This window comes from Phascolarctos cinereus, unplaced genomic scaffold (assembly GCF_003287225.1).
Source record: "Phascolarctos cinereus isolate Bilbo 61053 unplaced genomic scaffold, phaCin_HiC Scaffold_2;HRSCAF=192, whole genome shotgun sequence".
Taxonomy (NCBI): domain Eukaryota; kingdom Metazoa; phylum Chordata; class Mammalia; order Diprotodontia; family Phascolarctidae; genus Phascolarctos; species Phascolarctos cinereus.
This window is the reverse complement of record NW_027555625.1, coordinates 329,527,581-329,550,609: the sequence shown is the minus strand read 5'-3', so window position 1 is coordinate 329,550,609 and position 23,029 is coordinate 329,527,581. Positions and strand designations below refer to the sequence as shown.

The 23,029-nt window shown below is 45.4% G+C and overlaps 1 protein-coding gene across 1 annotated transcript in view; it reads left to right on the top strand.

Annotated features, from left to right (window-relative positions):
- The window catches only part of FLT4 (fms related receptor tyrosine kinase 4), a 102,374-nt gene that overhangs the window by 32,337 nt on the left and 47,008 nt on the right, over positions 1 to 23,029 (top strand). Inside the window, exons 2-6 of the mRNA XM_020998599.2 lie at positions 9,365 to 9,461; positions 15,369 to 15,628; positions 20,107 to 20,216; positions 20,439 to 20,601; positions 21,139 to 21,278. Of these exons, the coding sequence (XP_020854258.1) occupies positions 9,365 to 9,461; positions 15,369 to 15,628; positions 20,107 to 20,216; positions 20,439 to 20,601; positions 21,139 to 21,278 (770 nt within the window). The remainder of the gene's footprint in view (positions 1 to 9,364; positions 9,462 to 15,368; positions 15,629 to 20,106; positions 20,217 to 20,438; positions 20,602 to 21,138; positions 21,279 to 23,029) is intronic.

Here is a 23,029-nt window from a genome sequence, read left to right as displayed (position 1 = left end):
TATCCTCCAGGGAAACAGCTGGCCTGTGCCCAGGAGGGATGTTATGGATATCACAGCCAGGAGAGGGACCTGAGGTCTTAGATCATTAGGGGCAGGCAGGAGGTGACAGAAGGAGGCAGATTAGGGATTATTCTGGAGCATAAAACCATCTTGAAGGGAGTTGGGAGGTGGGAAAGGGGAGTGGGAAGTAAAGAATATCATCTCTCCCCATCCCCAAACCAGACTCTTCCCAAGCTCCCTATAGTGGAAACAACTTGGTATAGTAGAAAGGGCACTGATCCTGGAGTTGGGAGACCTGGGTTCAAATGCCACCTGGGCAAGACAGTTAACACCCAGGCCTCAGTTTCCACCTCTTTAAAATGAGAAGGTTGGACAAGATGGTCCCTAAGGTCCTTGCTGTATTTATGATCCTAGGATTATAATGAATACAAATTACTAGGATGAGCCAGCCCAGGTGCAAACATTTCTCCAAACAGAGCTCACCTATGGGATCAGGGCATGAGGCAGGAGGTGAAGAGTGGTAGGACCCAAGTCCCTCTCCCAAAGCGTGGAGTTGTCCCCAGGAAGAGGGACACACAGCAGGGCTGCATCCCTCTGAGGAGCAGATCATCCCATCCACATTGAGGACAGTGACTGCCTAGCTGGGGCCAGGACCTGGGGACAGCAGCCTCTGGTGTGGCCCATCCGGCCTGAGCCCTCCTTCCCTTTCCTGTTGTCTGGGGGATGGTCCTGGGCAGGATACATCTGCAGGAACCCCAGGCCCAAACCTGCCCCCTGGAGCTTTTCTGTCACCTCTACCAACCCATCAATGCCCCCTCCCCCATTCTGCCATACAGCTGGATGAATGGATAGACAGACTATAGAGGATCTGTGCTCTGCAGGAATTCATTGTCATCCGCCCACGGTGGCTGTTTTTAAGACTCTTGGGGGGCCTCACCTGGGAGCCCCCCTTCCCTTTCTGTTTTCCTCTGGGTAGGGGAAATGCTGATCCAATCATGTTCACTGGGACCGTGTCTAGGTGAGATCACTCCCTGCTTTCCAAGCCAGAGTGGAAGAGAATGTGCCCAAAAGAGAGAAGAGACTAAGTGTCTGCAGTCTACAATCAATCAATCAACAAACATTTATTAAGCACATATATATATATATATAAAAGCACATTAGAAATATAGACCAGAAAAATAAACGTAAGGGGTGGGGTGCTGGAAAGGCATGTGGCATAAATACTGGGTAATGGGGTGAGGAGGGCACCAGTATCTGGGGGATCAGGAAAGTCTCAGGAGGCAGTATTGGTGGTAAATTTTTAAAGAAACAAGGGATGAGATTTTAAGAGTCAGAGATGAGGAGGAAGGCTAGGCAAAGGCACAGAGATGGAAGGTGTGTGTGTGTGTGTGTGTGTGTGTAACAGCAGGAAGGCCCATTTGGCTGAATTCATGAAAAGGAGTAATGGGTGATAAGGCTAGCAAGTAGGAAGAGAGGGTTCTAAATGCCCTCCAGGCAATCCCAAGTGTTGATAAAGGCTGGCTTCCCGAGTCTTAGCAGGACTAGTCTAGTCTCCTTTGCTGGATAAGAACTTGCTCGGCTATCAGTGTGGTTGACTTCCTGTCATTGGAGGCTTGTGTCATAGGACCACAGATCTAGAGGTGGAAGACCATCTAATCCAGCTCCCTTGTTTGACATATGAAAACATTTAGAGACAGTAAGTGACTTAGCCAGGGTCACCTGGCTCATAAGTGTCAGAGGTGGGATTTGAATCATGGTCTTCTGGCTCCAAGTCCAATTCTTCATTCACTGTACCTGACACCATGATGTCTCAGTCTCACCCCTGTCCTATTACCAAACAAACTGCCTTTTGTTATATGGGCTTAAAATCTTTCTCCAAGAAGCGTTAGAGTGACCAGGAGGGAAAGGGAGGAGTTTCTTAGCCCTTCTGTCACTCTGCCTACATGTAGCCCAGATTCTTCTTTCTTCCCCATAGAAAGACAGTTTTCCCTCATTTTCCACCCTTCCTCACTTGTTACCTGTATTATTCTTGAGAGATACAGGGTCATCTGTAACATATATGCGTCCAAACACAAGGGACAGCTAGGTGGCGCCATAGCGCACAGCGCGCTGGGCCTAGAGTCAGGAAGATGAGTTCAAGTCTGGCTTCAGACACTTACTAGCTGTGTGACCCTGGGCAAGTCACTTAAGCCTGTTTGCCTCAGTTTCCTCATCTGTAAAATGAGCTGGAGAAGGAAATAGCAAACCACTCCAGTATCTTTGCCAAGAAAAGCCCAAATGGAGTCATGAAGAGTCAGACCCAACGGAAAACGTCTGAACAGCAAACCCAAACACATCTGTGCTTTCATGAAAGACAGCATGGTCCAGTGGAAAGACCACTGGCTCTGGAGTCACAGGGCTTGGGTTCAATCCCCATCGCTGCCACCTACCACCTGTGTGGCTTTGGCCAAATCATTTAACACCTCCGGGCTTCAATTTCCTCATCTGCGCAATGAGGGGGATTGTACCAGATGTCCTCAGAGGTTCCTTCCAGCTCTAAATGGATGATCCTATGGAAACACCCAGATTCAGCCACAAATCTAATCAGTGACACTGATGCACGCACACATACCCTTTATTCCTGTCTCTGGGGCTCCCCCCAGCTCCTTCTGAGCCCGCTTCTCACCCCTGCCCAGTGACCACAGGCAGCACAGCCTCTAGCTCCCCCTTAGCCCAGCTGGCATCCCTAGGTACCGGAACAGGAGGCCAGGGAATAATAGCAGGACCAGTATCTGTCAGGGGCAGAAGAGAGCACCCCAGCGAGGCTGCTTTATGAGGGGGTTAGGCAATTCCCCAGACATGTTGGGGAAGGAAGTGGTAAAACAATGGGGAAAAAAGAGGAAATGTGTACCACATTCAAGACTGACCTGTCTGGGGGCCGGGGCTAGCCTTGGGCCACAGGGGGAGAAAACCTGCCCCCAGGCTGGCCTCAGACCCAGCCTAACCAGCCCTGGTACCTGCATTTTTCAAAATAGTTTGTTATTTTTATTTTTCAAGTAACAAGTATTTTTTAAAAATCTGTCCCTTCCACTACCCCCATCTAGACACACACACACACACACACACACACACACACACTCACACACACACACTCACACACATTATGGAATTAAGCGAACAATACATATGGAATAATAAATTCCCACATTAGCCACATCCAATGATGTATGTGTGTCTCTGCAGTTTAAGTTTCTCTGTCAGGACACAAGTAGCATGTTTCATCTTCATTCTTTTCAACCCATGGTTTATCATGGTATTGATAAGAATTCTAGGAGTCTTTCACAGTTGTTTTTCTCTAGAATGTTGTTTTCGTTGTATAAATTGTTCTCATTCTGCTCACTTTACTCTGCATCAGTTCATAAAGACCTTCACAGTTTCCTCTGAAGTTGTCCTTGTCATCATTTCTTAGGACACAGTGATATTGTATCCATATGTTGTCATTTGTTTAGCCATTCTCCAATAGGACACTCCTTTAGTTTTCAGTTTTTGGCTACCACAGGAAGAATTGCTAAATATTTTTGCACATATAGATCATTTTCCTCCTTCTTTGATCTCTTTGTGGTATGGGCCTAATAGTGATGAAACTGGGTCAAAGGATATGCACAGTTTGGTGACTTTCTGGGCATGGTTCCAAATCGCTTTCCAGAGTGGCTGGACTACCTCACAGCTCCATCAACAGCACGTGAAAAGCCTGGTTTCCCACAACCACTCCAGCATTTGTCACTTTCCTCTTTTGTCATCTTTGCCGGTCTGATAGGTGTCAGGCAGAACTCAAAGAGCATTTTTTCACATGACTGTTGATAACTTGGTTTTCTTCCTTTGAAAACTGCCTGTTCATATCCTTTGACTGTGTTTCTATTTGGGAATGGCTCCTGGTCTTAATAAATATTTGTTTTTTTTAAAATGTTGTTTTCTAAGAGGGTGATGTGGGCTTTAACTGGAACATTTTGAGACCTAGTCTCTCTACTCTGGTGGCACAGAGAGGACCCCTGTCAGTGTGACACCTAGCCATGGGGTCATAGAAATAGAGAACTTCACTGCACAGGCACAAATCTCAGACCTCTTCCCCACTATTTCCTTTTTTTTTTTAATTTATCAGTGCTTTGGGTTTTGGGGGTTTTTTGTGAGGCAGTTGGGGTTAAGTGACCTGCCTAGGATCACACAGCTAGTAAGTGTTATGTGTCTGAGGTCAGATTTGAACTCAGGTCCTACTGACTCTAAGGCCAGTGCTCTATCCACTGCACCACCTAGCTGCCCCTGCCAATGCTTTTTAGAAAATCAGTGTTGTCCTTTACCAGTATTATTGCCCCCATAGTCAGGAGTTTGTTCATAAATGCTTAACAACCATCTCTCTGGGAAAAAAAAAAGTGTATGTGTGTCATACGTTTAAGCTTAATCCAAATTATTAACATTTTCCCCATCACTTTCTTAAATCATGACCATTAACAAAACAATAACCCAAACCTTGATTTGCAACATTTGCTGATTTCCAAAGTGTAAACGCTCACACTGAAAATTTAACAGTTGGCCCTTGAGAGCCTGGGTTCTCAAGGTGGCCCCAGCAGGAGTCAGGAAGAGTCATCTCTGCGAGCTCAAATCTGTCCTGAGATACTTACTATCAACGTGGGTGCTTGCACTAGCATCTATTGAATGAAAAGTTGTGGGGTGGGGGTGGCAGAGACAGAGGCAGAGAAGAATTAGGGATCCCAGACATACCCTTAAGCTGCCTAGCTTCTCTCCTGGAAACACCATGGCTTCATGTGGAAGAGAAACTTAGTTTATTATGCTTGGTCCAAACTAGCAAAACTAAAGCCATGGAGGGAAATTATAGGAAGGTAGATTTCCACTAGTGATAGGACAAATTTCCCCCCAAATTAAAGCTTTTCAGCAGTGGGGTGGGTTGCTTTTGTAAGGTAGTCAATTCCCTGTCTCTGGAAGAATTTGAGCAGAAATTAGACAAGTCTTTTCAGGAGGATATAGAGTGTAGTTTTGTACTGGGTAGGAGGTTGGACTTGATGTCTAATTCATTTCAAACATTTATTAAGTCCCTACTCTGTGCAAGATACTATGCTAGGGCTGGGGATACCAAGATGGAAAATTATATAGCCCCTGCTCTCAGGGGGCTGACAGTCTAATAGAAGGGATAAAATAGGTGCTCAAATAAGCATAATACAAGACAGAAAGTGATAAGGGTAAAAGAGAATCAATCAACCAGCATTTATTAAGCACTCACTCTTTTCTAGGCACTCTGCTAAGTTCTAGTGATACAAAGGAAAAGCAAAAACAGCCCAAGCAAAGTGCTCTAAGAAACTTAAGAAGGGAGATATCTCTTTCAGCTAGATGGTATGTATCCAGGAAGGCTTCCTATAGAGCAGTGGGGTCAAACTCAAATAGAAATGGATTCACTCATCTATACGTAAGGATTCCCATAGGCTGCCTATGGACATAGTTGTAAAATGTAATGTTATCTTTGTCTTGTTGTATGCTTATTTATTTTGTTAAATATTCCTCAATTACATTTTAATGTGGTTCAGGCCCATACTGGGGAGCTTGACACCTCGGCCATAGAGGCTCAGATGAGAGCGAATGAGATTGCCAGGAACTCTCAAGGAAGCTGAGGACTTCAGTAGGCAGAATTATGGAAGGGCAGTGTTCTAGGCTTGGGGAACAAACCCGAGTGAATGCACTGAGGGAAGAAAGGACAGCCACTTGTCCACACCTTCTAAGATTCCTTCCAACTCCAAATCTGTGATTGGAAGAATGAAATTAGACCAGCCAATAGTCCAGCTTGGCTGAGGGCATAAAGAAGACTTAGGTGAAATAAGACTGCAAAGGTAGATTGGAGCCAGTTTGTGAAGAGATTGAAATGTCAGGCTGAGGATTTTGTATTTGTGTAGGCAAGGGGAGCCTTAGTACTTCAATGAACATGTGATCTCATCCTTCTACCAGCGCCAGTTGAAATCCATCCACGCCTTTTCATCCTGTGTGACTTGTCCATTTCCTCCCATAAATCCACCACTGGGGGCCCACCCAGTGTGCTAACCCTTTCCTAAGATCTCTTGACATTGAGGGGAGGCCAGTGGAGTGCACAGTCATCCACTGGTTATCCCTCACCCTTGTGATGGGCTGCCTCACCTCCTTTTCTGGTAATGCATTTCCTTGATGGTATTTTCTGTGCTATTCCTCCTACCCAAATTTGTGGGGGGGGGGGGGAGGGTTACCAACCACAATCCTTCCCATGAGAAGGAGGACCACTATACCTAAACATCTGCCCTGCCACCAGATCCCAAGGACCATTGGACCTTAACATTTGCCTTTGTTGTTGAACCCTTTGGGCCACGGGGCCTTTACGTCTGCTTGCCAGCTTAACTTTCCCTATACGTGTTGTCCCCCACAATTAGAATGAAAAATTTTTTAACCCCCAAAATTAAAATGTTGCTATTGGAATGCTCCAGAGTTTGTGGCATCTACTTGTATCGATACAACATCACTGGAAGACTTGATGCTTAAAAATGTAAAAATTGGCCTTTTTTTCGGGGAGAAGGCTTGGGTCTTTAAAAGTACTTTGTCAATTCCCAAAGGCAAGCCAGCCAATTTCCTCCTCCTCTTCAGAGGACTGATGTAGCCCCAGCTATGTTTTAGAAAGATTATTCTGGCAGATTATTCTCCTTGTTGGATGAATTGAAGAGGAAAGAGTTGGGAGTCAGGAATACTTATAGTAATCTAGGTGTGAAGTAATAAGCCCTGAAGCAGTAGATATGACCATGTGAACAGAAAGAAGGGAACAGATGGAGGAGATGGGGAGGTTATATGGATTGGACTTGATAAACTGATTGGATGTGGAAGGTGAAGGAGAGGGAAGAGTCAAGGAGAACTCAAGGTCTTGACCTGGAGGGATTGGAAACTTATTGGTACCATGAACAGCAGCAGGAAAATTAGGAGGAAGGACAGGTTTGGAGCAAAGAACATGAGTCTAGTTTTTGACATAATGAGCTTGAGGTACAGGTAGGACATCCAAGTACAGATGGAGAATTGGAGCTCAGGGGAAATTGAGGTTGGACTTACAGATTTTAGAGCCGTCTCCAAGGAGGTAATGGAATAATGGCCAAGGAAGACTTCTAGACAAAAGAGAAGGGTACATAAAAGAGACCCTTGGGTGTTACTCATGCAAGAGGATAAAGAATCAGCAAAAGACACTGAACATGGTTGAAGAAGAAGGATGTGTAAGAGAAGAAAGCAGTGTCACAGAAGCTAAGTAAAGGAAAAGAATCCAGCAGGGGGTAATCAACTGCATCAAAAGCTGCAGAGATAAACGAGAATGGGGGATGAGAAAAGATTGTCAGACTGAGGCTTTAAGAGCTCAGTAGTAACTTTGAAGAATGTTTCCGTAGAGTGGTGGGATCAAACACAGATTGCAGAAAGGGAGAGAGGAAAGGAAGAGAGGGGAGATAAGGACAAGAATAGAAGGCAAGGAAGGGAGGGAGGGAGAGAAGGAAGGAAGGAAAGAAGGAAGGGAAGAAGGAGGGAGGAAATGAAGGAAGGAAGGGAGGGAAGAAAAGAGGAAGAGAGGGAGGGAAGGAGAGAGGGAGGGAGAAAGAAGAAAATGAGAAGTTTCCCTCCAACTCTGAAAACCTAATTCTGTCATTCTGAGGGTGCGGATTGAGGGGTACATCAGGGAAGTTATGAAGACCAAAAAAAGCAGGGAACACATGCAATGGTCAGGTGGCCTAGTGAGATGACAGCTGTGTCTTTCTGATGATGGTAACTGAGGCTAACAACAGCATGGTTCCAGATGTCAGTATTGTGACATGTCCATGTCTATCCATCAGAACCTGATGACTTGGGAGTGTCACTGAGAGGTGACACTTACCCCATTCCTACACCCCGCAGCCTGCCCCCATCCTCCCTCAGGGCTGGATAGGAAAGGCATAGGCAGATCTGTTTCTTCTGATAGGCGTCAGTCACTCATCTTCATTTTTCATTATCTCTACCTGCTGAGCTCTAGGGGAGGCAGGAGGATAATTAGAGGTCAGCATGTGGCTGGGTCCAGGGAGTCTGTCTTGTCATTGGAGTGTGGGGTCAGTTTGTGACTGGGTTCCTAGTCAGTCTGAGAGGCAGTGAGAAGTACATAGAGGGCTGAACTTGTGAGTCGGAAAGACTTGAGTTTGAATTCTAGCTCAGACACTGTATATAACCTTGGAAAAGTCACTCTTTCACCCAGTTTTCTCATCTATAAAATAGAAATGATAAGGGCACCTACCTCACAGAGTTATTGTGAAAGGCAAAGCATATAAAATATGGAAATGGCTTTGATGGCACTAAAGCTATATAAATATAAATGTCAGCTATCCTCATCATTACCTTCATGTGTAATGAGCCTTTACTTCTTTAACACTAAATGACCTCTAAACACTGATGGAACCAGAGTCCTTTGAAAAAAGTGGATAAGAGGGGCAGCTAGGTGGCGCTGTGCCTGGAGTCAGGAAGACCCGAGTTCAGATGTGGCCTCAGACATTTACTATCTGTGTGACCCTGGACAAGTCACTTAACCCCAATTGCATCCCCCAAAAAAAGTAGATGTGATACTGGCCAGCCACTGGGGGTGCCCTCTGTGAGGTCATTCAGAGCAGAAATGGATGCCACCTCTGGGTTCAGATTCCAGTTTTGCTGCTTATTACCTGACTTTGGGCAAGTCTCTGAAGCTCTGAGACCCACAGTTTCATTCATTCAGTTAGGGGAGAGATAGCGTCATAAAATGAATAGAACTTATCTTGAAGTCAGGAAAGACCTGGGTTCAGTTCCTGCCTTTAGCACATAATGACTGAGTGACCCTGGCAAGTCCCTTAACCCTTCATGTCCCAGGCAACTCTTTAAGATAACGATTTTCAGATCTGCATCCATGGGTCAGGGTGGAGTGAAGGTGGAGAGAGACCCTATGCTGATGAAATGACAGAGCCCTGACCAAGCCCTGCTCCCCCTGCAAAATTAGGGAATTAGATTAAATCAGTGGTCTCAAACTCAAAAACAGTGGCCACTAAAGCATAGGCAAGGATGTCTGTGGTCCACATGTTGACTTAGCTTTAAAAGGTTACATTATCAATGTTTTATTGTATTTTATTTATTTTGTTAAATATTTACCAATTGCATTTTAATCTGGTTTGGGCCAGTAATGTTGTGAGTGGGTCACATATTTGACACCTCTGGATCAAATGATCTTCTAGGTTCTTCCTAATCTAAATTCCATGAAGTTATGATCTCCCAGTCTGAGCCTCAAGCTGACCTTCCCTTTCTCCTTTTCTCCACCTCCCGCACCCCTTACCCCCAGGCCTTGTCAGCACCTATTCTATGACTCCTCCGACCCTGAATATCACAGAAGAAGAGCTTGTGATTGACGCCCAGGATACCCTGGCCATCACCTGCAGGTAAAGACTCTCCCGAGAGTTCAGGCCCAATCATCCTGACCACTTCCCATCTCCATGAAGCAGGAAGGCTGGATGTCACCAGAGCAAGGTGGTTGGGAATCTTGAGGCATGGGGAAGGGGAATCTCAGGATTGAGCTTCCATGGAGAGATTAATGTTGGTGTGGCCTCAGGCAGAGATGAGCATCTGGACCTCCTGGGGGAGGTCCTCAGCCTCTCAGGCTATCTCCTCGGAGAAATACCCCATCCTCTTGTCTTCCAGGGAAATGGCTCCCACTCAGCCAGCCACCACCTGCTGAGCCATCCCTGACCCCCTGTGTTGGATGAGGTGAAGGTTCCCAGGGTAGGCCCCTTTTCCTACACATAATCAAAACTACTTCTGCTAAGGAGAAACAAAGTGGGCTGAAACTAACAGAAAGAAAGGTGTAAAGTGGCCAAAGCCTCCAGATTCTCATAGAAATGATACCGCTGGAGCTCATGGAATTGGAAATGGAGCTGGGCCCTCTAAACCTTTCCCGAGCTCCCAACCTGGCTGCATTCATGAACTCTCTGCTGCACAGGCCAGGAGTCTCTAAGACCTTCTGTCCCTCCAGACAGACTTCCTTCTAACACAGGCTAACATAGGTAGGCACTGAGGGCAAGGATTGTGACGTGGTTCAGGGAAAAGACTGCTGGCTTTGGAATCAAACAGCTAAGGTTCAAGTCCTAGCTCTGGCATTTACTGCCAATCCCAATTGTTCATCAATAAAATGAAGAACTGAACTGGATGGACCTTTGTGGTCTCTTCCAGCTCTAAATCTGTGATCTGTGACCCCAAGCTGTACCAGTGATTTGTTCTGTGAAGTTTGGATTCAGTCAAAGAGCTGCACTGAGGACCTAGAGAGTCCCATGTGGCTCCCCACCCCTGCCTTAGACCCCTCCACCACAGCTGCCATGGCCTGTGTCCCTGTGTCCAGGCCCATCTTTCCTGCTCCCTCCCAACCCCCATCTGGGAGTTATTTGGAGGCTGGACCAACTTCTCCCTACCCACAGCTATCTTTGCCACTGTGCCGTATGACCATCGGATCCTGGGTCTAGAGCTGGGAAGGACCTTAGAAGCCATCAAACTCAACCCCCTCCTTTCACATATGAGAGGGGGCAGCTAGATGGCTCAATGGATAGAGCAGTGGCCCTGGATTCAGGAGGATCCGAGTTCAAATGCGGCAAAAAGGTCCCAGCTCTCAAGGAGCTCACATTCTAATGGGAGAGACAACATGCAAATAACTATACACAAATGAGATATATACAAAAGATAAATTGGAGACAATAGAGGGGAAGGAAGCATTAGTGTGAAGGGGGATTGGGAAAGGCTTCTCACAGAAGGTGAGACTTGATTTGAAACTTTGGGGGGGGGCAGTTGGGGTTAAGTGACTTGCCCAAGGTCACACATCTAGTAAGTGTCAAGTGTTTGGTCTGAGGCTGTATTTGAACTCAGGTCTTCCTGACTTCAGGGCCAGTGCTCTATCCACTGTGCCGCCTAGCTGCACCTTTGATTTGAAACTTGAAACAGGAGGTGGAGAAGGAGAGTTCCAGGCATAGGGGACAGCCAGTGAAAAGGGTCAGAGATGGGTTTTGTGTGAGAGGAACAGCAAGAACATATGGACGATATGTGGAGGGGATTAAGGCGTGGTTAAATAACTCAGCTAGGTGGCGCCACCGTGCACAGAGTGCTGGGCCTGGAATCAGGAAGATTCCTATTCCTGAGTTCAAATCCAGCCTCAGACACTTACTAGCTGTGTGACCCTGGGCAAGTCACTTCACCCTGGTTGCCTCAGTTTCCTTATCCATAAAATGAGCTGGAGAAGGCAATGGCAAACCACTCTTGTATCTCTGCCAAGAAAACCCAAATGGGGTCATGAAGAGTCAGGCATGACTGCACAACAGGAACAAACAACACAGAGTTAAATCACTCCCTGCTCTGCCTTCTCTGAGATGTTCCTCACAAGGTGACTTCTAGGGGAATATTACAGGTCTGGCAGTCAGTCATTTCACTAGCTGATCCTACTCTGGGATGCATTTAAATGTGCTGTGAGCCATCCCTCTGGAGACAGAATAGATCGTCTTTCCTCAATTTTCATCCCACATTGAACCAGCATTTATTAGGTGCCAGGGATGCAGAGCAAATGAAACCAATCCCTGCCCTCAATGAGCCGATAGTCTATCAAATGTAACCTCACAGGAGATCTCTAATTTCAGGAAATTGTTCAGGCACGAGACTAGACAGAAGCTGTATGTTTCTTGAGGATTCTGTCGCTCTCTGTTCTGAAGGGGTCCCTTCCCTCTGAGGCAGTGAAAGCCTTGGGGGCAGGTTTCTTAGATGCCCTTCAGTAGAACCCCACCAACCTCCCTCTCGTGGACTTTCTACCTCCCTGTAGTCCTAAAGTATTCCTGTGCCACCTATAATTTAGTGTCCTTTCAATCTAATCTCCCCTCAATACTACACAAGACCTTTCCTGACCCCCCCCCCAGCTGCTGGTGCCTTTTCCACCAAAATATCTTTTATTTATTTTGTATTGACCCATATAGGTACATGTGATTCCTACTCACCTCCCCCCCCATAGAATGTAAGCTCCTTAAGGACAGGGACCAATTAACTTCTGTCTTTGTATCTCCAGAGCCTATCGTAGTGCCTGGTATATATTAGGCACTTAATCAAAGCTTGTAGATTGATTATTTGATTGATTCCTCATGGGCAGGTATCTTTCAGAAAGAAATTCTTTCCCCCAGTGCATCATTCATTCAGCAACTATTAGACCCTATTCTGGGCACTAGACTAGGAGAGACAAAAGATAAAGAAGATATGATCTCTGTCCCCTGGGAGCTCACTGGGAGGATATGGCATAGACATAGACAAATATAATACAAATTATAATTCAATATGTTAAACATGTACTGGGTGTAGAACAGTTTGTTAAGGGAAGAATTTACTGCTAGGGGATGTACAGAGTTTAGATAAAACATGGTCCTACCTGTCCATTGAATAGTGTTTAGTGGGGGAGATAAGATGTAAACACAGACCACTATAAAACATAGCATTACATCATAAGTAGACAGCATCTTATAGTGAAATGAAGAGCCAACCTTAGACTGGTCCAGGTGCTACCTCCGAAATACCCTGGCTATATGACCCTGAGCGTCACTTATCCCCTGTTTCCCCAGGCTGCTCTCTAAAATTATATGCTACAGGGAAGGGGCCTATCTACATAGGAAAGTTCCTTATACCAATGAAATCATGGATTTGGTCCAAATAAACCCATAAGTACTTCAGAGACTATAATGACATGGCATTTGCCATCCTGGGGGAAGATGGTTACTGACAAAAAGGATTGAGAGGGGCAGCTAGGTGGTGCAGTGGATAGAGCACCAGCCTTGCAGTCAGGAGGACCTGAGTTCAAATATAGCCTCAGACACATAATACTCACTAGCTGTATGACTCTGGGCTAGTCACTTAACCCCAGTTGCCTCACACACACACACACACACAAAAAGGATTGAAGGAGGAAGGGTCATTTAAATTGGGCTTTAAACGCCAGGTTGGGAAAAGGTATAAGGAATGTGAGCAAAGGAACAGAGGTGGGAAATTTCAGGGAACAGAAGGTGGTCCAATTTAGTATACAATGAAGAATGGTATACAATATGCCATTGTTTGACTTTTAAAGCCCTTCCTGACCTGGTTCCAACCTACCTTTCTAGGCTTAATACACATTACTTCCCTTCTTGCCTTCTACAATGCAGCCAAACTGGCCTTCTTGCTGCCCTCCCACATGACAGTCCGTCTCCTGCCTTTGCAGTGGTGGTTGCCACCTGGCCTGCACTTCCTCCTCACCTCTGCCTCATAGAATCACTTCGTTCCTTCCGGATTCAGCTCAAACTTTACCTTCTACAAGAAGCCTCTCCTGGTCTCCCCAAATGCTAGTTGATCCCTCCTTTAAACTATCTCATTTATTTTGTACTTATTCTCTATACCTTTATGTACATGCTGTTTGCTGATAGAATGTAACCTTCTTGAGGACAAGGAGCATTCCACTTTTGTCTTTGTATCTCTAATGCCTAGGACAATGCCTGACACAGAGCCAAGCCTTAATAAGTGTTTGTTGATTGATAGATATGAAAAGATATATTTTATCAGATTGTGTAAGGACTAAAATTATATAAGGCTCTGAATGCAAAGGAAAGATCCGAAGTGAAATCCTCTCTCCATATCTTTCTCCTGGCTGCTTCCTGGAGATGGCTATCCCTGGGCACTTTCTTGCCTTCTCTAGCCCCAGGGAATGGCCATCTTGTTTCCTTGAAGCAGCTGCCTACTTTTACTCATACCAATAGGTTTTCCTCTTCCCTGTTGCCTTTGGGATTGCGCCCCTGGCCTCCCAGCTTTCTCTGCCTTGCTCAGCCTCCCTCCTCCCTCTTCCACCTTCACCCATGCCCAAGCCTGGAAGAATCACAGCCCAGATGGTAAACTGCTTGAGGCCAGGGACTATCTTTTGCCTTTTTTTCATCCCAGAGTTTAGTACAATGCCTGACATACATAGTAGGTGCTTGATAAATGTTTGGTTGACTGTTGAGCGTTTTTCAAGATTTTCCTGACAAACTTGAGAAAGCTGTAGAATAACCAAGGTTAAGGAGTCAGGGAAGTAAGTGATCGCCTTCGATCTTCGCTCCTGTGGGAAGCAGAGTGGTGCCCTGGAAAGAGTGTGGGGTTCCAATTCCAGTGGGCCTTAAGGCATCAGTTTCCTCCTCTGTAAAATGAGGGTTGTGCTAAGGGGTCTCTTGGGTCCCTCCCTTAGTTTACTCCAGTCCCAGTAATGCTTGACCCTAATGACCTTCACAAGATTTCAGACTTACAAGGAGCCTTAATGGCCAAAATTCCATCTGTAACATGCTTGTCAAATGGTCCGCTAACTTTGAAGGCTTCAAGTGAGGGGGGAACCCATGATCTCTCAAGGCAGGCCATTCTACTTTTGAATAACACTTAGCTTCTTCCCCGAACCCCTCTCCCCTCCCAGTCCCTGTCCCCTCCTTTTGCTACCCTAGACTACTGCTAATTAGCACGCACACACACCCCTTAGAGAAATACAACTGTACAATGTTTCTCCACCACCTCATAGTCCCAGTGGAGGAGATAGAGTTACTCACCTACTAATGGGGGGTGGGATGGAGGGATGGATGTACAAAGTGCTGAAGTCTGTCACCTGTCTCTCAGAAGGCACCTAGGCTCCCTATCTGCACTTCAGGTGTTTCCTTTCTACACAAAGAAAACTTTACCACCCAGAGCCCAAGTGAATGGGTACTCCAGCTAGCAGGCCCTAACCTTGCAGGAGAAGCCAGGCTTCTCCATCATCCTCAGGGAGTCAGGAGGGGAAAATGTCTTACTTAGCATCTCATAGACCACCTTTGGTCCCCAGGCCATGTCTGTTGGCCTGGTCCAGGAAAGCCAATTTGTTAACAATTTGACAAGTTTTACGCTTCTGGAGTTCCTACTCCCCATTCATCTGGCTTAGAAGTCTCTGACCCCAAAGACTTTCATCAGGTATACAATTGGCCCCTTCCAAGGCTTTAGAGCTGCCTGAGAATTTTGAAACTCTCACTCCCCCGTTCTGCAAAGAACTCCCCTGCCTAGCAGAGCAGGGCACCCAGGCCAGGCTCGGCATTGCCAACCATGGCTTAGGCCTCTGGTCTCCTCAGGTAAGTGCCAGGACTCTCTTTTCCTTAGCCCCTTTGCCAGGGTGCCTAGTCCCTCACCTTTATGTCTCCCCTCTTCACTCCCCTTCTCTGCCCTTCCCATCCCCTCTACCCTAAGGAAGTTGGGTCTAGGAATGGTTCTTGTCACAACACAGCCATACCTCCTCTCTTTTCCCCTTCTCCCTCTGCCAGAGGACAGCACCCCCTGGAGTGGGCGTGGCCCCAGGGCTGGGAGGAGCCCAGACAAGGTGACAAGGAGAGCAAAGCTGGGGGGCCAGCCGAGGCTGGAGCTGAACAAGACTGCGAGGGTACTGACAGCCGGCCCTACTGCAAGGTGCTAGTGCTGAACAGGACCCAGGCCAATGACACGGGCTCCTATACCTGCTACTACAAATACATCAAGGCCCGAATCGAGGGCACCACTGCAGTGAGCACCTACGTATTTGTGAGAGGTGAGAACCATCCAGGGACACCCCGTGGGTGCTGACCTCCCTAGGAAGGACCCGAGGGAGGGAGACCTGAGGACACTGGTGGAGGGAGGAGCTGAAGGGGCCTTTGAGATCACCTATGAGTAACAGCTAGCTAGCCTTACCTTTCTATAGACCTTTACAATCTATTTGGTGCTGTCCTTCCCAAAACCCTGCGAGGTATACGTTATTCGCCTTTTACAAAGGGGGACACTAAGGCTTAAAGCGCCCAACAGAGTCAGGTTGTGAATTTAGACCTTCTAGTACCAAATCCAGGGCTGTCTCTACTATCAAGCAGGTGCTGAGAGGGAAGCTATAGGGAAGAAAGGAGTGAGCAGCAGAAAGAGCATTGAATTTAGAGTAACAAGATCTGAGTTCAAAGCCTGCTTCTGCTATATACTATGTGTTTACATAGGAGCAAATCATTTCACCTCCCAGAGCCTCAGTTTTCTTGCCTGTGAAATGGTAGAAAGCAACAGGTTAGATAGTCTCTGAGATCTCATCTTGCTCCAGATTTGTGATACAATGAGTACTTTCCCAGAGGACTCTAAGGTTTGCTGCAAGGCTAGAGCTTTGTGTGTTGGGACTGGGGTAGGAGATAACAATTGCTCCAGGATCTTCCCAGATCCTTCACATGAAGGCAGCCGCTCGCCCAGAATCCTGGGGAAATACAGGGGAAGAAAACTGGGGAGCCTCTTGCTTTTTTCAATGCTTGTCTGTGGACACAAACAAGCACTGACAGGGGCTTCTGCTTCTTCCATCTGAGATCTTGGGACCATGGCCTTCACCCCATATGTCCTCTGTGTTATCCTCAGCTTGTCATTCAGTGCTAATGACCAGGGTAAGGTACTATCAGCGTTAGTGTGCAGGTCAATAATTGCAGGGACACAGCTTGGTTATAGTGTCCAGCCTAGTCTACTGAGGAAAATTGCTCCATTAGGGATTCCCTCACTTCCAGATCTCATTGTTCAGTCCCCTAAGCATGGACCTTTTCACACCTGGCCCCTGAGAAGAGCTAGTTTCTCCACCAGATTCTCCCCCTGCACTGGTCAGAGCCTCACCATCCCTCTCAACTCCCTGGACCTTGAGGATGCTGGAAAGCTTTCTCTATCTCTGCCTCACGGTGTCCTGCTGTGGCTAAAGCAGCATAGTCTTACCTATTCCTAAATTTCCCTTAGATAATAGTAGAAACTTTGTTCCTAGGTGGAAAAATATTAGGCAAAATCTGAGAATTTTAGAAGGGACAGACAACCTCCTATTGGACAGTGTCCCAAGCATGGATTTTTGTATGATAGGCATCCTTTTGTATGATGAGTATGATAGCATATAAGTAAAGCAGTGGGTGCTTTCCCACCTTATACTATCAGGGTCGCATGCCCTTTGATATAGACTTACTTTAAAAAGCAGGGGAAATGATTAAAGAAGACGGTATTAGGAAAACCTGGGAAGACTCATCTGAACTTATGCAAAGTGTTGTGAGCAGAATCGGGAGTACAATCTACATAGTAACAGGAATAGTGCAAACATAATCAACTGTGAAATACTTAGTAATTTTCATCAATGCAATAACCCTTTATAATTCCAAAGGACTTATGATAAAAAATGCTATCCACTTACAGGTAGAATATAGTTTGAAGCATATTTTTTTCTTTCCTTTTTCTTTTTCTTGCTTTTTTTTTCAGAAAATGGCTAATGCAGACATTTGTTTTGCATGACTTCATATTTCTAATGGGTTTTGTATTTTTTGCCTTCTCAATAGTGGGGAAGGGGAGGGAGAGAATTTGGAACTTAAAATGAAATGAAATAGAATTTAAAAAAAAAAGCTAGGAAGAGCTCAAAGGGTGTGGTCAAAGATGCAACTACTGCCAATCTCATGACCTGATGACCCAAGTCATCACTGCCCAGACTCTTCAAGTTCTCTATGTTCACAACTTTGGGCAATCCTCAGCACAGTCCAGCACACATGACTTCTTCAGGAAGACACACAACATAAGGGAAAACAAAGAAAAATGGGGAAAGCCACCCAGAAACATCAGGTCTCTGAATCCACACTGCTTGTCCTATACAGAAGTCTCATCTGCCCTCTCTTTCTTTCTCTCTTTCCTAGACAGTCATCTCTACAAACTTATCATAATGGGCCAGGCTGTTACAAACACCAGCCCAGAGTCTCTTGTTCTCCCTGCTTTTTTTAGGTAGCTTTAGATTAGTAGAAAGTCTAATGCCTTTCCTAGCGTTCTCGGAAGCAGCTGCTGCCTTGTCTCTGGTCTTGTCTCCCTGATTTTGGTAATAATTTCTGACTAGTATAGCGACAGCACAATCCTAAGTGATAGGATAGTTGCCTTCTAATGAAATCTTGAGTTCCCATATCCCAACACTGCCCAGCAACAACTTGGGAGTTGAGGGCAAGTCTCATGCCCCCTCAGGTTTGTAACTCATTTAAGGGAGAGTCCAGCACCACAAACTGGCAGGTGACCCAGCCCAGTTCGATTTCATTTTGATCATTTCAACAGTGTTCCTGCTTGTCATGATCATTTTGAGTCTCTCTCTCCTAGCTTTGAGCCATCTGCAGAACTAATAAATCTGTTTTCAATGCCTTCCTTTACCTAAGTCATTCATAAATATATTGAAGGGAGACCAGCTTCAAATCTCCCTAATTGTACTGTCATCCAGGCCACATTTCCTCATCTGATTCACAAGAGTGTTCAAATCTTTTGCTAAAATCAAAGTATGTTACTGTCTTACTGATCTAACAAACCTTTTGCCTGTCCCCAGCACTTAGCACAGTAGCTGCACCTAGTAAGTGCTTGATAAATGCTTGTTAACTCCACAAGCATGTTTTTTAAAATGGGGTTAGTTTGGCAGCTGTTAATCAATCCATGTTGATTCCTAATGATCTTTGAATTTTAAATGCTCATAGACCGTCCTTTTAACAATCCTTTCTGGAATTTTTTAGATTTTTACATTGACCTCCCCTTTTCATAACTTCTGGACTCTTTTTTCCCCTTTTTCAAAAATTGAGATAGCATCCAGTTGTTGCCATGTTATATCTCCCATTCTCTATGATTTCTGTTTTCATTTTTTTATTTAAAATTTTATTTTTTGTTATTCCAATGTTGACAAACACCAATAACATGAACATTTCCATATACAGAGGAGAGAAAAAGAGTGTTATGTGTGAAAATATTAATCTCTATTACATATAACTTGTTTTAAGTATTAAATTCAACAGTTGCAAAGCTATCCCATTCTCTTTCTTATGTTGTGCATCTTTAAAAAGGCTTTGCTGATGCTTTTTAATCTTTTCTTCTTCTGAGAGAGAGAATATCACCATCACTAATCCTTTCTCAAAAAAATTAAAAAAAAGCAAAACCAAAAAAACTTCTTTCCACCAAAAAAATTAAAAACCCTTATCTTATAACAAGTTTGCATAGTGAAAACAAATCCATAAATTAACTTAATCCGAAAATGCAAGTCGCATTCTGCACCTCTAGTCCATCGGATTTCAATCAAAAAATGAGAAGGGGGGGCAGCTAGGTGGCACAGTGGATAGAGCACTGGTCCTGGAGTCAGGAGGACCTGAGTTCAAATCCGGCCTCAGACACATAACACTCATTAACTGTGTGACTCTGGGCAAGTCACTTAACCACAATTGCCTTACCCAAAAAAAAAATGAGAAGAATGCTGCTTAATTATGGTCTTCCAGAATTATGATTGATCATTGTATTGATCAGCGGTCTTAAGTTTTTCAAAGCCCAACATAGCTTTTTAAAAATTTTTATTATTTTTTGGTAAATAATATTTTATTTTTTCCAATTACATATAAAGATAGCTTTCAACATTCATTTTTTATAAGATTTTGAGTTTTCACATTTTTTTCTCCCCTTGCATCCTCCCATCCTAAGACAACAAGCAATCTGGTTACTATAGTACTTATCCTATAGCTGTCATATCAAACCAGGGAACTCCAACCTCCCTGTTTCAGTACAGAAGGGGGACTTGGGCTATAGCAAGACAGAACTCAACTGGAGAAAATCAATGTGAAAACCCAGCTATGCCCATGAAGGCCCATGGCTGATGGGGATCTGAACATGGGGACATGACTTGAGGTTTGGCACGCTATCCCTGCCCTGGACCCTCTCCCTGCCACCTTACTCATCCATCCAGACACTCAGCAAGTCTTATTTTTCCTCTTCCTCCTTTTCCTTCCTCCTTTTCTTCTTCCTTCTCCCTCCTCTGCCTCCTCTCCTTCCTTTCCTTCTTCTATCCTGTTACATTCCACCTCTTCTTCCATTTCATACCCATCCTTCTCCTTATTCTTCCTTCATTCCTCTCTTTCTTTCTCTCTTCTTTTACCCTCCTCCTCAACCTTCTCTCCTTTCCCTCTTCTACTTCTTTCTTTTCTCTCCACTTCTTCATGTCTCCTCTCTCCCTCTTCCTCGGCGGATGGCTGTCCTTGGCCTCAGACTTCGAGCAGCCCTTCATCAACAGGGCAGGCACTCTCCTGGTCAGCAAGGACCACACGTGGGTACCCTGCCTGGTGTCCATCCCGGACCTCAACGTCACTCTACATTCGGTATGAATCACCACTCCCTTTCTTCCTTTCTCACCACCACCCCCTATGTCCCTTGTCCTGCTCCAAATACCTCCTCCCTGCCCAGGGTTTCCTGTCCCAGTGAATCAGAGCTGGAAGTGTCTAGTGACCATTCCTGGAGGAGAGGCCATGGCTCCAGCTGCCCCTCAGTTATGGTGGGGAGGGGAGAGGCAGCCAGCCCCTGACAATCCGCCCCACCCCTAGCAAATCAGGGTAATCCGACCAGATGGACAAGAGATCGTGTGGAATGACAGGAGGGGAATGCTGGTGCCCACGCCACTCCTCGGAGACACCTTGCTCCTCCATTGTGAGACCATCATCCGGGGCCGAACCTTCCATTCCAACTTCTTCGTCATCCATATCACTGGTATGATGGGAACAGCTTACTCCTGCCAGACCATAGAGTATTCATGTCCGTTCCAGAGGGGCTCACTCCTACCTTGGCCCCAAGCCCTTGTTTGTGAGGTACCATCAAAATGAGAACCATGGAAACCATCCCCAGTCCCTGAAACCAGGAAGAGAGGTGTGTTCCTCACTTCTGCTGGGGCTCACAGCCCTGGCACTGGTGGTATTGGATATGGGGCTAGCAGGGAAGAGGAGGGATTAGAAGGCAGCCCCAGGGACTGAACCTGAACTAGGGTTTTGGAGCCATTTTATATATGCATGTGTCTGTGTGTGTGTGTGAATATTTGTGCATATTGCTGTGTGCGTGCATGCATGCATGCATCTTTCCATCTACTATATTGGTCATATGTGCTATGTGTTGTAAGAATTGTCTTGTGCTCCATTACTTTGTTGTATTACTGAGTCAACTGTGTGTTATATGTTTTATGTTATTCATCATATGTGGTGTCTTGTATGCTCTGTGTTACTACTGGGTTATGTGTTTGCCTGTGTCCCTCAGGGAATGAGCTATATGACATTCAGCTGTATCCCAAGAAGGCCTTGGAGCTGCTGGTGGGGGAGAAGCTTGTCCTGAACTGTACCGTGTGGGCTGAGTTCAACTCAGGAGTCACCTTCCAATGGGATTATCCTGGGAAGCAGGTTAGCCTCCCTCTTCTTTCCAATCCTTCGTGGTCCAGTGGAACCCCCTAGCTTATCCTTCTCCAAAGTGGGCTGGCCCTTCCTTGGTACGTCTCCATGGAATGGATAGGGCTCTGCTCCCCACGGATCTATCACAACCATCCCTCTCCCCGCCGTGGTTCTGGTCCCCTTCCTCCACACCTTCTATGCCCACTTCCCTTCCCTTTGGTAAGGAGCATTTATCACCTGGGAATTCTCTTTGTCCAGGTCCCTCAAATCATGCCACGTCCACCAATACCTTGCTCTGTAGAGTAACCTCCACGTTCATGTGGATCATGACATCGGTCTCAGGAGGCAAGAGAGATTGAAATTAAACATTCGCTCTTCACAGGAAAGCCCAAACTCTATTTTCTTAAGTTATAGTAATAATAATTAATAGAGCTGTATAATCATTATTATGTCCATTGGTGTAACCCATATTGGATTAGTTAATAATTGGTGTCATATTAATTATTTTCTGATGCAGTTACGTTTCTATAACTAATATGATAACTAATGACTAATCATGAAGGCCAAGGTGAATAGAAGATAGAAAGAGCTAGCCTCAGAGTCACGAAGACCTGGTTTCCAGTTCTACTTCAGACACATACTGGAAGTGTGGTCCTAGCCCAGTCACTTACTCTCTCTTTGCCCCAAACCAATTTTCTGTAGTCTGTGGCTTATAAGTTACAGAATAGGTGTCAGTTCACATTGGTATAAAGAAGCTTCCTCATTGGGAGTGTCATATACCAATGAAATCATAGGTCCATACCTCCCCAAAATTAGTAAAAGTAATAATGATTCCTCACATTTCTGTTTTACTGTATGGTTACAAAATTCTTATATATATATATATATTATGTCATTTCAACATTACAACAGTCTCGCTAGGGCAATGCTTTTTATGCATTATGCTTATTTTACAAGTGAGGAAACTGAGGCTCACACAAAAGGCTCAGACTTAGCAACATCCCTTGCTCCTTCATCAAGGAAGGCTAATTCAATTACTTGCTCCCTCACTGATGAAACATTCTAAAACAAACAAAAAACTACCTCTCTTACTGTATTATAGAACTCTAGAAATAGCCTGTCCTGGGCCAACTGACAATGAATGTGCTAGTTGGCACCACCATAGTCTTAGCACTCACCGCAGAATCATAATCTTAGAGCTGAAAGAGACCTTAGAGTAAGTGAGTCCGACCCCTTTGTTTACACACAAGAGAACCAAGACACGGAAAAGTTAAATTACTTTTCCAAAGCCAGCTAGTAAGCATCAGAAGCAGGATATGAACTCAGGTCTTCTTGACCCCAAGTCTACTTCCCTATCCATTCATCCATGCTGCTGTTCCACATGGTCAGGTTCCTTTCCAAAAGAGATCCCCCAATCCAGGAGAAGTTTCTTCTTGACAGTCCCCCTGGCACGGCCCCCATCCCATCATGTCCATCAAATACCTAGCATCATAGGAAGCTAATACATGTTTCTCAGCATTGCCAACCAGGGATTCTACTTCAGTGTCCCTCTCATCTCCTGCTGACTGTTCTCTGACTGTTCATAAAGTCGGTGCTAGAGCAAGAAGAAGCCATCTTGTCCAACCTCCTCATTTTACAGATGAGGAAACTGAGGCACAAGGAGATGAAGTAATTTACCCATGATTGCACAGGTGATAGGCACCAGAGGTGATATTTGAACCCAGGTCTTCTAATTCCAGGGCCATGGCTCTTTCCCTTGGAGT